General features: G+C 42.9%; 1 protein-coding gene across 3 annotated transcripts in view; it reads left to right on the top strand.

Annotated features, from left to right (window-relative positions):
* Positions 1-347: 347 nt before the first annotated feature.
* The window catches only part of TRIO (trio Rho guanine nucleotide exchange factor), a 222543-nt gene continuing 210417 nt past the window's right edge, over positions 348-12473 (top strand). Inside the window, exons 1-2 of one of the 3 annotated variants that reach the window (XR_004678030.1) lie at positions 348-813; positions 11343-11457. Coding sequence is in view for 2 of the 3 variants with exons in the window: in XM_034998849.1 (XP_034854740.1) it covers positions 690-813; positions 11343-11457 (239 nt within the window). In the remaining variant the exon portion in view is untranslated. The remainder of the gene's footprint in view (positions 814-11342; positions 11458-12473) is intronic. The other 2 variants (XM_034998849.1, XM_034998847.1) reach the window with 2 other exon arrangements.

The raw sequence follows: 12473 nt of genomic DNA on the forward strand, positions 1-12473 counted from the left end.
CTGTTGGCTTGGCCTAAATTGCTTGCTGCGTGCTTCTTTGCCATGATCTCTCCACTTGCCTTTGACGATATTGGGCACGGGGAGAATTAGTTTCACAGTTGAGGAGAGGGTCTCGGCCACCTTCTGAAGCAGGTGGCACTGGGCCATCTTATCCCACTAACCAGTGACATTCCTCCGGGGGGGGGGGGGCATGACCCAGAAAGCCTGGAAGGGTAGAGCCTAAAGGGAGCTGTGGCCAGTCCCTGGCTATTTATAATCCCTGCTCTCCTCACTGCCACTGTTTATTTTTAACCACACCGGACTCTGGGAAGGGGAGGAGGAGGGGGAGGAGGAGGCTCAGAGCTCCCCCTAGAGGCTTCAGCGTGTCACCAAGCCGCGTGTTTAAAACATGGTATTGCTGCTTTAGTTGCATTCATCCACAGGATTCAGATGAAGATTTTTGAAATGATCTGGACTGGTTTCATATCCTGTGTTTTTGGGGACCAGATCTTTATTGCTACGAGTGGCCTGGAGCCAGCTTGGTACCGGAGCCTTTGGGTCTATGTGCAAATCATTGTTTGACATTAAAATAGAAGATAATTCTGTAATCACAGTCTTTCAGATGCTTTGAAATGATATTTCTAAAGCTGATTTAATGGGTGTGAGGAAAGCTGCTGTGTTGACATTGGATAGACTGGGTAAGAAGTTAAATGTCACTCAAGCAACGTAGTAACTTGAATTTCTCCTTATGTATTTCAGGGTTTCGAAAAAACGATGAAATGAAAGCTATGGATGTTTTGCCAATTTTAAAGGAAAAAGTTGCGTACCTTTCAGGTAAAGTTGAACTTTCTACTCTGTGTTACTGTTTCTTCTGACTGCTTCTGATACAGTGTCAGAGTCTGAAATACCACATTAACTCACCTGCCACACACATTAAAGCACTGGTGTTTCAGTGGATTTTAATTGCTTTATTCTTGTAACATTTTCCTGAGAAATTAGTGCCTAAAGCATTTTCTCCTAGCGGGTAGGCACATTATAAGTCAGATAGCACTGGTGAGTGAGATATGTCATTCAACAAACATTTGATGTTTTTCCCCATTCGATTAAGTAAAGCAACTGATGGTTTAAAAGTTTAAAAGTCCATCATCTGGGTGCCTGGGTGGCTCAGTTGGTTAAGCATCTACCTTTGGCTCGGGTCATGATCCTCTGGGTCCTGGGATGGAGTCCCCTCATTGGGCTCCCTGCTCAGCGGGGAGTCTGCTTCTCCCTCTCCCTCTGTCTGCCACTCCCCCTGCTTGTGCTCTCTGTCAAATAAATAAATAAAATCTTAAAAAAAAAAAAGTCCATCTTCCTGAAATTGATGGGAATGTGACCTTACTGGATGTGTCCTGATTTCCTTGCCTTGGTTTCTTGTTCCCTCACCCTGGAGTTCCTAGAACCCATGTTTTGGAGTATGAAAGCCCCAGTGATCTCTTGGGTCCTCCGCTCACCTGTACATCCTGGCCCTCCTGCAGGGTGGGGACGTCTAGGCCAGACTCTCAGGCTTTGGGGCGCTGGAGGGGAAGCTTTAGGGCTGTTTCTTTGGGGGCCCGCTCTACATGAACAGAAGAGCCGTTGGGTATATTACCTTTTTGGCACGAGTTCACTTGTTACAAAACAAAGGTTTGCAGATTTTTCTGCTCTGTTGTAGCAGGAAGTAAATGTGTGGAGTGTCATGTGCTTTTAGATGGTCTTCCTGGATGTGTTTCCGCTGATAATTTTTTATCTTTCTCAGACAGGCATAATATGCTGATCTGATGTCTCCTTTTGAACACATTTTATTTTAAACGTATAACACCACCAGCTGCTTTTATATGTGGGGTGTGTCCTTTTGGCATGTCAAACGGAGCTATATTTAGGGCACAGCTCCCTGTGGTGCTTTTGCTAATCTCACCTTGGTGGCCAGTGGTGTTTCCTGGTGCCCCTCGTAAACACTGTTTGATGATTTGGCTCAAGTGAGTCTAATTCAGAATGCACTTGGAATGTTAATAGAAGTTCATGAAAAGAAGATGCTTTAGGTAGTTGGGAATACATGCTTAAAAAAAAAATTCCCCTCCTGGCTTGTAGTACACCGAATTTTAAAAGTAGCCTTCGCTCTTTCCTAATCAGTTAGTGACAAACTGCGTAATGTGGACTCGTGCCGCGGTTTGTCAGCTCCTGAGTTTATAGTTGACAGATGGATTTTAATGAAAAGACTCCACTTACAAATAGCAGAGGCGTCCATAGGAGGACCTAAAGCCAATTCCACATGTTCCTCAGTTTTTGGATGTTTAAAGTTTGGATCTGTGGTAAGAACGCTTGTTTCTTTGGTTAAGCTCCTGGAGACGGGCATGTCAAGAGCAGGGGAAGGTTAAGGTTGATGATTTTTACTTGTACTCATTCTTTATTAGGCATTTAATACAGAATGTCTCATTTGATATCATTTTTGTCTAAGTTATTATCAGAATTAAAACTATTTCCCTTTTAACTAATCGAAGAAATAAAATCATCGATCTTTCAGAGTTTGTCATGACTCTTTACTCAAACCTTAAATTCTGCAGGGTTAGTTAAAGCTGGGTCTCTTTAGTGGGGAGGGAAGTGGTGCACTGCAGCAAACTAGTCTGGAACTGTTGTTAAATATCTGAGACTTTCGCCAGCTGTGTTGGTTAAATGAAGTTGGTAGGTGCCATCACAATTTTATAGTATTTCCTACTTTATGACCAGAATTGGCAAGTTATGTTAGCATGATGTCATTTGCTGTTTCTTAGGCTTGCTGTTATTTTGTTTAGGAAGAGAAAAGGGAAAAAAACCCACTAAATTAAAAACTTTAATTTAAAATAGTTAAAAACGTTACTTGCATGTTGATTTCTTTGTGTGTGTAAAAGGTTTACAGTGAAAGAATAAACTTCTGAAAAATTTATACCTCTGATCCTGTTTTTTAAAATCTGTTTTATTGAGATATAATCCACAACCATAAAATCTACCCTTTAAAAGTGTATGATTCAGTGGATTTTAGGGTTTTCACAAGGTTGTGAAACTATCACCATGGTCGAATCCCAGAACACTTTGATTACCTCCAGAAGAACCCCATGCCCAGTCCCCATTTCCTTTACCGCCTGGCTCGGGCAACTACTAATTTACTTTCTGCTCTGACCCCATTTTTTAAAATATTAGGGGATATTTATTTTGGTACGTTTGTAAAAGCTCTCTATGTGAGTAGCTTTTAGTACATTAAATCTAAGTGGGGGCGCCTGGGTGGCTCAGTCGTTAAGCGTCTGCCTTCAGCTCGGGTCATGATCCCAGGGTCCTGGGATCGAGTCCCACATCGGGCTCCCTGCTCTGCGGAAAGCCTGCTTCTCCCTCTCCCACTCCCCCTGCTTGTGTTCCTGCCCTTGCTATGTTTCTCTCTGTCAAAAAAATAAATAAAATCTTTAAAAAAAAAAAAAAAGATTAAATCTAAGTGGAATAACTAGGGCTTTGAAAAAGCAGGCCAGAAGATCAGTGATTCCATGAGATACTTATTAGGTCAAAATCTCTAAAAACCCAGTAGGGATTCTTTGAACTTGAATATTTCTGATCCTCAGTCTCATCTCCAGGTACTGTAGAAAGCAGTCCTCACCACATATAGGTAAGACGGCAAAGTACTTACTAACTCCTGCAGAGGGTGAATTAAATGAGGTGACAAACCTGACTTCATGCTTCAGGTCAGGAGTAGGGGCAGTAAAAGAAGTGTTTTATAGTTTATATTTAACATTTTATTTAATATATATGTTAATGTGTTATATATATTGGCCTAGTGTGGACATCATATACATATATAACATATATATAATATATATATTATATATATATAATAAATGTATAACGTCAGCCCTGTGCCACTAGGTGCTAGGGTTTGGGCCTCAAAAGAACTCACAGACTACCATCAGAATTAAGAACACTTTTTTCCCCTTAACCTTTTATAAAACATTTCAGCATCCAAAAGGAGAGAGAATAATACAATGAATTTCCATGAACCATGGTTCACTTCAGTAATCTTGTCATCTGTATTCCTGTAAAAGCTTTAGAAAAAAACCTCAATACCATTAACAGGCCTAAAAAATGAGTAGTAATTCTTTAATATAAAAATAGGCCAATCAATATTCAAATTTTCCTGCTTGTCTCATAATTTGTTTCACAGGATATATGTGGCAATTGGTTGATCTCTCTGTGTTTCTCAATCTATAGGTTCTTACTCTTTTTGTCTTATCCCCTTATGTTAATTATTAGATGAGGAAACTGTGTTTTTCTGAAGATTTCCCTACATTTTAGCTTTTGCTGGTTGTACCCATGGGTGACCATTTAATATGTGATCCTTCCCCTGTGTTTCCTGTAAACTAGGAGCTGGATCTTGAGGCTTTATCAGACCTAGGTTAGATTTTGCAGGAAGAAGGCGAAAAGTCCTTCATGGGTGGTGGTAGGTAGTTCTACTGGGAGTTTTACTGGGGGAGTCTGGCTGCCTCTTTTTTTATGATGTCAAGCATTCATTGATGATCATGGTTTAGATCTAGTATTTTATCACAGTTGCAAAATGGTGACACTCTAATTACATCCTTTCTTCTTTATCAACTTAGCTATTCTATAAAAAGAAGTGTCCCATCATCAGTTTCTTGGTTATCCTGAGAACATAGTTAATACAAGAAAAGGATAAATGATTGATTCTTGTCCTTTACCAGTTTTCAGACTAATGAAAAATGACCATTGGTCATTTCAGACTGATAAAAAAAAAACAAAACACCTTTGCTTTTTAACATTTGATGTGTTTCAATTGATTGCCAAATTTTTAAAAATCTCTTACGAAGTTGAAACTTTCTCATCTTAGACCCAATGGGAGTGTCTTCAGATTGGCTCCTGAATCTGTGCACTGCAGTCCTGCAGGTTCTCTTTTTGCTGATGAGACAGGATGTTTCAGGCCCAGCTCGTCTGTCCCTATTCCACATCTGGAGCCAGCCATTTCTTCAAAGTGTGCTGGTTCCTTTGCGTGGGAGAAAGGCGCAGGGTGCTACAGAAGCTTGCTGCTCCTGGCTGGGTCAGTGTTTCTGTGCTCTTCAGCAGACACATCGAGGAAAGACGTGTATAGATAATTTTTTTTTTTTTTAAGTAAGATGTCATGACTTCATACTAAAGTTTCTAATTCAGATTTAGGATTACAGGTATTTTTCTTTGATTTTATATATGTGTCTCCTTTTCCTTATACTAAAAATCTGAGTTCCTACTCTCATCAGCGTAATTGCTTATTTACATTTTAACACTGATGTTATTGCCACACTGTGACTACCAAATGTAATCTAATACTTCTGTTGTCCTAAGGGTATATGCCCCTAGGAACATACAATCCTGTAACTGTGCTTTAAAATCACATAGAATAGCTCCTCTCTGTGTGGGTCAAGTTCCTGCCAACTTGAAACTCCAGATCATGTTTCATTTCATTTTACAGTTGTAAAGCTTAAAAAAACAACCACCTAATCTTGCTTTAGTATTAAGTAAAACGTGTACATCATTCCAGGGCTAAAAACTAAAAAAAATTAAAGTACAAAGAAATGTAGTTTGGGCGCCTGGGTGGCTCAGTTGGTTAAGCGACTGCCTTCGGCTCAGGTCATGATCCTGGAGTCCCGGGATCGAGTCCCACATCAGGCTCCCTGCTCAGCAGGGAGTCTGCTTCTCCCTCTGACCCTCCTCCCTCTCATGCTGTCTGTATCTCATTGTCTCTCTCGCAAATAAGTAAAATCTTAAAAAAAAAAAAAAAAAAAAAAGGTAGTTTTTTTCCTTTCCTCTTCAACCCTGTACCTTTCCTCCACCAAAGGAAACCTTTTTTTGTTTTTGTTTTCTTTAGTTTTCTGGTTTTTTTTCTTATACTTGTAAAATAGCGCGCTCTCTCTCTCTCTCTCTCACCCCCCCCCCCCACCCCAATCTGTTCTCCTCTCCTCCCTCCCTGAGATAAACAGTCATGTATTTTCCATTTTCTCTGCTTGCTGTTTCATTTTAAGAGTATTCTGGAGAACAGAATATTAGTACATACAGAGATTCCACATTCCTTTTACAGTTGTTTAAACTGGACTGTGTGTATATAGCATACTGGGTTCAGTCGTTTGTCTATTGATAGACATTTGGGTTGCCTTTTTAGAAGGCATTTTTGGGGCAGGGCAAGGTAAACATCATTCACCTTTGCTAGTGGGGGTATTGACAGGAATGTAGGATTTGATTGCCCAGAGGTTTGCTGTCAGGATTGGGACTACTGACCGTAGTTCTTCTTGTTCCAGTTTTGCAGAGTTCTCCATTTTCTGGAAATGGGAGAGGGCACCTCGCATCCATCTGGGATATTCTCGTTAGCCTCTGGCACAGTCTGAGGCCATAGTGACAGACTGGAAGGCTGGGGATAGCCAGAGGCTCTCCAAGTGCCCCATCAAGAGTCCCCTTAGGGACTCCATTGGAAATGCTCTAAGCCAGTTTCTAGTTCTCAGGACTGGGCTGCAGGAGGTGAGCATGGGAGGGTTTGGGGCTGTGGAGCTGCTGGCCTTGGCCACTCCTGGAGCAGGGGCCCAGTGAACACCTTCGTAACAGAGTTTTCTTAGTTGATAGCAGACTTAATAGATTGTAGCCATAATTGCTCCTTCACAAACCGTGCCTTTTCAGGGCTTCCTTTGTAAAAGTCTGCTTTTCATGATCTGTGAGGTAGACTGCTCGTTGAGTGGGGGAGGCATAAAGAATCATTTTCACTGGTATCGTAATCCAGAAATTCAAATAAGGGCCATACAAGAAAAATACAGTGGGTTCACTGAGATTTACATCATACTCCCCAAAGCAGGTATGGCTGCCTTAGAAGAGAAGGATGAAAGGTGAGTTCTTAATTGATTTAAAGAAAAAGGGGCAACTCTGAATCTAGCTGCTTCTGTGGTCATTCTGGGCCATGCAGCTCCAGAGCCCAAGTCCTCTGGACTTTGACCTTTTAGAAGAGAAAATAAGCATCGCTGGGCTTAAGGAAGGGCCACACAGACGGCTGCAGCTGCTTTCTTCTCATGTTAACAAGAACCTCAGTCTGTTTAGCATCTCTGTGTGTGTGTTTAAGATTTATTTATTTGAGAGGGAGAGAGAGAGAGAACACAAGCAGGAGGGGCAGAGGAAGAGGGAGAGAGAATCTCAGGCAGACTTGACGCTGAGCACAGAGCCTGACCCGGGACTGGATCCCAAGACCCTGAGATCACGACCTGAGCCGAAATGAAGAGTCAGACGCTTAACCAACCGCACCAGACAGGAGCCCCTACATGTGTGTTTCTATAGGAAATTTCATTAGGCATGTCTGTTTTTAACTTCCTGATACTGCTAGTAGGTATTTTTAATTAACTTTGTGTGGAATATAGATGAGGAATCCATTCATTCAGCAGATACTTATTGAGTATGGTTTTTGTTCCAGTCTCTTACTAGGCCTTGAAGGTATATACCGATGTCAGTGAATGAACAAACCTGCCTCCATAGAGCTTCCATTTAGCGGGCGGGACAGACAAAGGAAAAGACTGTGAGAATCATATAATTGACTAGAAAGTGAGAGGTGCCTGACAAATATAATGTAGCATGGGGAGAACTGTAAGAATCGAAAATCAAAGTGTCGTTATGAACAAAAACTACACTTTCTGTTTTGTTTTGTTTGACTAAAACAGCATTTGGATGTGCAGGTAATCCTTAGCGAGCTGCTAGTTTTTGATGACAGACATGGAGCCGTCCAGAGACTATGCCGCTCTCATACTTAGACATACTGGACATTGGTAGATGCAGGAAATGGATTTCTTGCCCTTTTCGTTGTAGAAACTAAGGCACTGGGATTCCCGTCTATAAAGCGGGACTGACGTGTGTCCCACCTGCCTCACCCTGAGGCTGCAGGTCGACATCAGTCCATCCGAGTAGGTCCAGCAGGTGAAGCTTTGATGAGCTGGAGCATCGTTCTTGTTCCTAGTTCAGGAACAAGAACTTTAAAGTGGTCACTTTTCGGCTTCACAGCCCGACAGTGTTCTCATTTGTGTACCTTCTGCGTTTGTGACGTCGGCACCATGTTAAATCTTGGAGAACACCATCCAAATACGCATCCGTGGCGTTGACTTTAGGCTCCTTGAGGTCCAGAGACCATGCTTCTTTGAACTAATACTGTGTCTCATCGGTTCTCAGATTATTTTTTTTTAAACCTCACTGGGAGGGGTCAGCAGATGGGTGACTGGCACCTGCCTGTCACTGACTAGGACACCACAGGTTGGAAGATGCACCCGATGTGGGGAGGTTAGCAAGCGAAAGCCAATTATTAAATTATTTAAATAGAGAATATGCAGTTTTTACTTCATAAGTGATTTTTGATGAAGTTTTAAAACTATTCTATTGAGTTTTCTGAAGCTCTGTTCTGGGAAAAGGAAAAAGATAAAGTGGATTTTTTTTTTCCCTCTTAAAGGTCAAATTTGGGTTTACGGAAGCTTTTCTTTAGGACATAAGTGAGAGCCTATTTGGTGGATGAGCTTGCTGGCAGCCCTCAGGGGACTCTCCATTAGCGCTACCAGCTTGGGGAAAATCTCTAGTTAAAAGGTGGGGCAGCACGGCAGGCAGGCCGTCAGGACATATGCACACTTCTTTGTGAGCAGACGGCTGCGCGCAGTGTGCACACCTGCTGATTGCCCACGTGAGCATCCTTGATAGGCAGGCTTTGGAGTCTTCTTTTCGCACCCATGGTGGAGCATGCCTTGCTTGCTTGGTGAGATATGATGACCCCAGAGGGAGGAGAGAAGAGCATGGGTCATTGTCATCTAGTCTCCCTACTGAATCAAATGTTACGTTGCATTTAAAAAATTCAGAATGGTGGTCAAGGAAAATGTTACATGCTATTCTTTTTACCAAAAGTGGGGTAAATGTTTTAACCCAAATCTCATACTGTATTTTTAAGAACTCAAATTTCTGTAAAATATGTTGTTCCACAATATTTTTTAAAAGATTTTATTTATTTGAGAGAGAGAGAGCGCGCAGATAGTGAGGGGGAGTGGCAGAGAGAGAAGCAGACTCCTCGCTGAGCAGGAGCCCGATGCAGGGCTCTTCCCAGGACCCTGGGATCATGACCGTGACCTCAGACTCCTAACGACTGAGCCACCCAGGCACCCTGATCCACAATATTTTTGATCAAGGAGACTGATTCTCTTTTTGGAAAGTATCAAAGATGTTGGGAGAGTTAAAAAAAATACTGAATTGTTGCCTGTCTTATCTTGGGGATAAGAAGTATTCCCCCAAAACTAGGGCCATTGATTTTACCCTAAAAATACTATCCAAGAAGATTACTTGGTGATGACATTCTGGCATTTATAACAGAACTGCTGCTTACTTTTAATAGTAACTTCCATTCACTAAAAAGCTTAGGAACCATCATTCAGTTGTCCTTCTGACATTTTTACTACTCTAATTTAGAGAGATTTTCAAACTAGCCACTAGTTTGAAAATTTTTCTAAGTTTTTTTCAGGGCAAAGGACCCAGCTGTGACCATGTGACATAGTCCCCTTGTCTTTTTTTTTTTTTTTTTTTTGTAATTTCCTTTATTTATTTTAAGTAATCTCTACACCCAACATGGGGCGTGAACTCACAGCCCTGAGATCAAGAGTTGCACGCTCTTCTGACTAGGCAGCCAGATCCTCCCCTGCCCCGTCTTCATTTAAGCTCTTTGAGCTTTAGTATCTTTAATTATAAAGCTGGAAGGATAAAACCTCTTAACAGGGTCATTGTGATGTTGAAATCAGAGCACGTGTAAAGGACTTAATACCATACCTAGCATGTATCAGTAGCTATGGTTTCATGCTGTTCCCATTTAATACATGAATTACTGGATTTATAAATAATTTAATACTTTTCTAGGTTACATGACCTAACAGTACATGTGGATCATTTTAGTGTTCAGAATCAAAATTGAGTTTCATTATTGTTCAGAGGGACTATTACTCATTCTAGGAAATTGTAAAAATCCATATTGGTGAAATATGTTTTTAAAATACCAGTATCTTGTGCTGAATCCTTTTTTGGCTTTTCTAAAAGGAAAGAATCTGGTTTTCTGTTAATGTTTGCTTGCTTTTTAGTTTTACCTCTGCTAATGAAGTAAATAAGATGAGAAAATAATGAAGAGTTTCATGTTGTGACTTGAATTTTGTGGTCTTACTGCTCTACTTCTGAAGACAGATGACCAGAGCTGTGAAACTAAGGAAGGATCCGCTTGGGAAGGCTAGATTTTCCTTCTCTGTTTTCTTTTCTTTTTTTTTTTTTTTAAAGATTTATTTATTTATTTGAGAGCGAGAATGAGAGAGAGAGAGCATGAGAGGGGGGAGGGTCAGAGGGAGAAGCAGACTCCCTGCCGAGCAGGGAGCCCGATGCGGGACTCGATCCCGGGACTCCAGGATCATGACCTGAGCCGAAGGCAGTCGCTTAACCAACTGAGCCACCCAGGCGCCCCTCTGTTTTATTTTCTGAAAACATTGGTGGAGTAATAAAATATTTCTGGAAATTTCACCAAAAATACTCAGTGATACCAACAGACCTCATTAGGATTTTATGTATGTTCATGAGGGCTACATCCGCCTCTCTATGACAAGACAGTCCCTGAGATTTGTACTTAGTATGTGATGTAATTTTTCTAAACTCAAGGTAATTTAGTTCTGTTTAAAAATTCTTAAATGCCAGTCTCTTTATTTGTATGTGCGGCTTTGTGTGAGAGATGGGTGAGGCTTGACTGCGGGGGTTAGGTGATGCCCTCAAGAGAGGACGGTGCCCTAGATCCCAGATGATAGAAAGTCATCATCAGCATAAAATTTGAGGTCCATTCCTGTCTCTTTCCTTCAAGACTTAAAACCCGATTTGGCTGATAGCAAAGAGAGAGCTTAGAATGCCGGGGTGGGAAGGAGGGGGCAGTGTGGGGGACGACAGAAGGGCCTGGTAAGGCGTGGGGAGGCTGTGTTCAAGGGGAACGAAGCCTGTACACATGGACACGTTCTCCACACGTAAAACTGAAGTCGGAGGAGACACATAGGAAGGTAAAGATGAGGCCTTCTCTAATGGCGTCCACGTGGCAGGCAGCACTCAGACTCGTTCTCCGGAGTCCCGGGGGGGGATGAAGCAGCCCAGCCACATGTCCTCCCAAACCCTGGCTCCTGCCGATAGCACGCTTGTTCCCGGCCACGCGGCTGTAGGAGGTACAGCGTGGAGCGCGAGCGGTTGGGTGGCGATGTTGGACCTCCGGGGGCGTGCAGAGTCCTGTCCCCTCTTGCTTTTGTCCAACTGTGATCCAAATGCTTGTTTTTCAGGTGGCAGAGATAAACGGGGAGGCCCCATTCTAACATTTCCGGCCCGCAGCAATCACGACAGAATACGACAGGAGGACCTCAGGAGACTCATTTCCTATCTAGCCTGTATCCCTAGGTGAGTTCTGTGTGGTTTGTGGTCTGTCCCTGTGGCGACCGTTCCAAGAAATGCGGCGCTGTGCTCTCCAGAAGGAGCTGCACAGCGGCTTGAGTGTCAGGCAGACCAGACAGTGCAGAATGAAAATCGTCACCTGTCTTTAGTTCCGTTTTGTGACCCTTCTGTCATGTTCACAACACTTCTGGGTGTGGGGACCAGAAGGTACGCGTCTTGCCTGGAGCGCTTTGTGGGGGGATGGTGGCGCTGGGGTTAGGACGCGGTGCCTCAGGTGGACCATCCTTGGTGAATCTGATACCAAGACACAGCGCCCTGCAAGACCAGAAATGGAACCTGTTTCTCACTCTACACTTCTGTCTTCACGCTGAGCTTCGGTTTCTGAAAAGCATTCTCTTGATTTGTGGCATGAGGTTTGTGAGGCATTAAGAATCTTTACTGGCTAATATGCCAAGTTTGGGAACACGCATTCAATCCGAGACCCCCTTCATGATAGGGTGGTCGTTCGGGTGGATGCTGAGGAACACCAAGACTAGACAAAGCTTTATTTTCCAGATTACTTTTTGGAAAAGAGAAAACTGCAGTGATATAACCCAAGGTTTTAGTCATGCCTGTGCTAAGAAACTGTGTGTGTCTGGGCTGGAGGGCTGCTTCCCTGTGAGGAAAAGGAAAGGCACATACTAAAGGGGGCATAATCGATGTGCTAGAGCCAGAAGGCGTTTCCTCAGAGACGAAACTAGGACGTGTGGAAGAAAACTCGGTCATTATACATAGGCTAGAGTAGACAGTAATGTTCACGAACGCTTATGCAAGGGAGTAATAAAAGGTGGCAGTGGCATTGTTGAGGTTGAGGGGAGTGGTCCATCTGCATGGCACGCGGGTTGGGACACTGCTGACGTTCTTTGGTTGACACCGAGCAGGGAAGACAGCAGGGCCCGGTTGTGACCCATCCTTGCTGTGGCTGAGGCAAGTCCGCTTTCGCTGTTGACCGCCTGACCTGCTGACGAAGTTGTTGGGTTTTC

Source organism: Mirounga leonina, unplaced genomic scaffold (assembly GCF_011800145.1).
Source record: "Mirounga leonina isolate KUSES-001 unplaced genomic scaffold, KU_Mleo_1.0 Mir_95, whole genome shotgun sequence".
In the NCBI taxonomy this organism is placed as follows: domain Eukaryota; kingdom Metazoa; phylum Chordata; class Mammalia; order Carnivora; family Phocidae; genus Mirounga; species Mirounga leonina.